The sequence below is a fragment of the Triticum dicoccoides genome, chromosome 3A, assembly GCF_002162155.2.
Source record: "Triticum dicoccoides isolate Atlit2015 ecotype Zavitan chromosome 3A, WEW_v2.0, whole genome shotgun sequence".
Taxonomy (NCBI): domain Eukaryota; kingdom Viridiplantae; phylum Streptophyta; class Magnoliopsida; order Poales; family Poaceae; genus Triticum; species Triticum dicoccoides.
This window is the reverse complement of record NC_041384.1, coordinates 526,482,001-526,484,803: the sequence shown is the minus strand read 5'-3', so window position 1 is coordinate 526,484,803 and position 2,803 is coordinate 526,482,001. Positions and strand designations below refer to the sequence as shown.

The 2,803-nt window shown below is 53.2% G+C and overlaps 1 protein-coding gene across 1 annotated transcript; it reads right to left on the bottom strand.

Moving 5' to 3' along the window:
• Positions 1 to 779: 779 nt before the first annotated feature.
• LOC119268984 (inorganic pyrophosphatase 1-like) lies at positions 780 to 2,020 on the bottom strand. Its single transcript, XM_037550711.1, has one exon. The coding sequence runs from the start codon at positions 1,897 to 1,899 to the stop codon at positions 1,072 to 1,074; it is 828 nt and encodes a 275-aa protein (XP_037406608.1). The 5' UTR covers positions 1,900 to 2,020; the 3' UTR covers positions 780 to 1,071.
• Positions 2,021 to 2,803: the final 783 nt, after the last annotated feature.

Below are 2,803 nucleotides of genomic sequence, written 5' to 3'. Positions count from 1 at the left end.
TAGGAGATGGCAATTTGTGCGCATTTTTTATGCAATTTTTTCCTTCTTTTCAGAAAATTTCATGTATCTCTGAAGAAATGTCTCAACCTCATACAACTAAATTGGACTTCTAAAACGTTCTCATATATCAACACCTCCTAACAAACGCTCGTCATATATTGTGGCCCCAAATTTATGAGTCAAACTGTTACGGATGGAATCAAACATGCAAAGTTGTCCGTCAATGACAAGCCAGCTTCTGAAAGACTAGCGAAATTGCTGCTAGATGTGTTGGCTGGAACCATGTGACACATGTGGTAAGCTATCAAATATGTTTCAACTAATCAATGTATACGTGCAATGCACGTTAATTTGGAAGTAGGATATTATTTGCGTGTTATTATGTGATTAGCATTATTTTTGGCATGAAATTAACTGCATGCCAAATGTGTTGAGCGCTCACATTGAAGCAATCTAGGTCATTGGATTAACATGATTTAATGATCGAAATTAATTGCATCTACCTCTTTGAGTCTTTTTACATTGATATAGATATAGATGATGTGTTTCCCGCAAAAAAAGAAGATATAAACTATGTGTGGCTTGACAAATACGTGATTTTACTCCAATTTGTTTGCCCCTTCCGAGCTTCTTATATTTGCATACAACTAGGAACTTATTAAGGAGTATGTTAGACAAATTTAAGATAAGAATTTTGGGACGGAGTGAGTACTTATGAAAGAAGAAAATGTTGGAATATCCAAGTAGTAGAAGGGGCATCATGCTTGAGACAATATCGATCAGCCGAAATTGACTTTCGTCGCATCAACTCATTTATTCTTTCATCAAATCAATAGATAGATGGGATACAGCGAGCCTTCACCATTGCCAGGCGGCACAAGGACGACACGCACAAATTAGTCAATACTACTATCGAGTTCGCCATTGGCGCTCGAACTCCTCACCCTTAATTAGTTTCCACCGACGCCCTACCCAAACTCGTACGCACTACACGCCAGCATATCAGGCAAGCAAATCAGAAGACAAGGTATCGATCCCCAAATTAATCGTAATGCAGCAGGGTTGGGCGGATCAGTTCTTGACGCCGAGCGGCATGGGCATGCCGTCCTGGACGGTCACCGGCAGCGACTCGAGCTTGCAGTCGAGCGGCAGCAGCGTGCTCTCCTCGACGAGCACCCGGCTGACGAGCCGCAGCAGCGTCTCCTCCATGTCCTTGCCGTCGCTCCATGGGTGCACCTCGGCCTGGAGCAGGCCGGGGTTCTCGCAGATGAGGTCCCACACGGGGAAGCCCTTGCGCGGCATCATGAAGTCCTCCCTGGCGAGCCGCAGGGACGGGCAGTAGTCGCCGCGGCCGTCGCCGAGGTAGATGAAGCGCTTCCTGCCGCCGTCCGCCGCGGCGGCGGAGGCGCGGATGCGGTCGAGCACCTGGCCCTTGCACATGTTGGGCGGGCATGTGCCGAGGCCGCAGCCGTGCGGGGCGGCGTGGAAGTCGTGGTGCGGCGCGATGCGGAGGCGGCCGTCGGCGTCGACGCGGCTGGGGTTGGTGTTGATCTCGGAGAAGCAGCCCCGGAGGCCGTGGTGGTCGAGGACGGCCTCGATGAAGAAGTGGTTGGCGTCGCTGAGGACCCGGAGGTCGCAGCCGAGGCTGTAGGCGGCCCGGATGGCGGCGACGACGTGCGGGTCGATGGGCGCGGCCCGGAGCACGTCGGCGACGTCGCGGAGGGTCTTCCCCTGCGCGTGCAGCTCCCCCATGACGGTGTCGATGAGGGTGTTCCACGGCATGGTGGGCAGCAGGCGGTCGAAGAGGTCGGTGGCCCCCAGGCCGTCGACGACCCAGTTGTCGCTGTCGACGTCGACGATGGTCTTGTCGAAGTCGAACACCACCACGACGCCGGCCATCCCGACGGACGTACGCTCCTTCTTCCTGGACTTTGGATGGAGTGGTGTGCGAGCGTGCGTGCTGGCGTGCGTGTTTGCGGGCTGCCTCGAATGGTCTTGACGAGGAAAGGGCGTGGAGGCGGGCGCGGGGCTATATACTGGCCGGGGACGGGGAGGCGGGAAAGATGCCGAGGGAATATTACGAGATGCCTAGGGAATAGGGGCAGGCATCGGATCGGACTTGCTCCGGTGCGTTGCGCCCTTTCCGGGAGGCGCGCTGTGTGAATCAGGTCTGGTTTGGGCTTTGATTCGGTTTTATTGTAGTTTATGCCGTGGCATATGCGCGTTCGCGTCTTTGCCTCCCGCGGCAAGAAGACGCGAGGTGGCTTCTCGTGGTGTGGCCGTGAACATGATACGGTTAGGAGCATGCAGGATACGGAGGGGCTCCTGCATGTGGCCAGGGGAATATCCTCTCTCGTGCCGCCGTGGTGTGCTTTCGCGCGCCGGTCTTCTGGCTCGCGGCTGCTGTGTTCGCGCATTCGGGAAAGTCATGAAATACTTAGTCACAAAATACTTTCGAGCCCAGATGGTACAAGATTTTTTAATTTTTTTGAACATCAGTATAAACACAGGCGCTCATATACACGCGCATACACTCACCCCTACGAACGCACACACACATACCCTATCTCTATGAGCACCTCCAAAAGACTGAGCCGGCATATTATCTTGAGATTTACGAAGTCGCCGTAGGCGCCTCGTCGTCGACGGGAACGTCTCCTCCCACTGAATACGCATCGCCGAAAATCTTGAAATAAATCCAGGAATAAATGCGAGCACATGATTTGAACCCTGGTGGGCTGGGGATACCACAGTCCCTCTAACCATCCAACCACATGTTGGTTCGCGATGGTACAAGAATTTT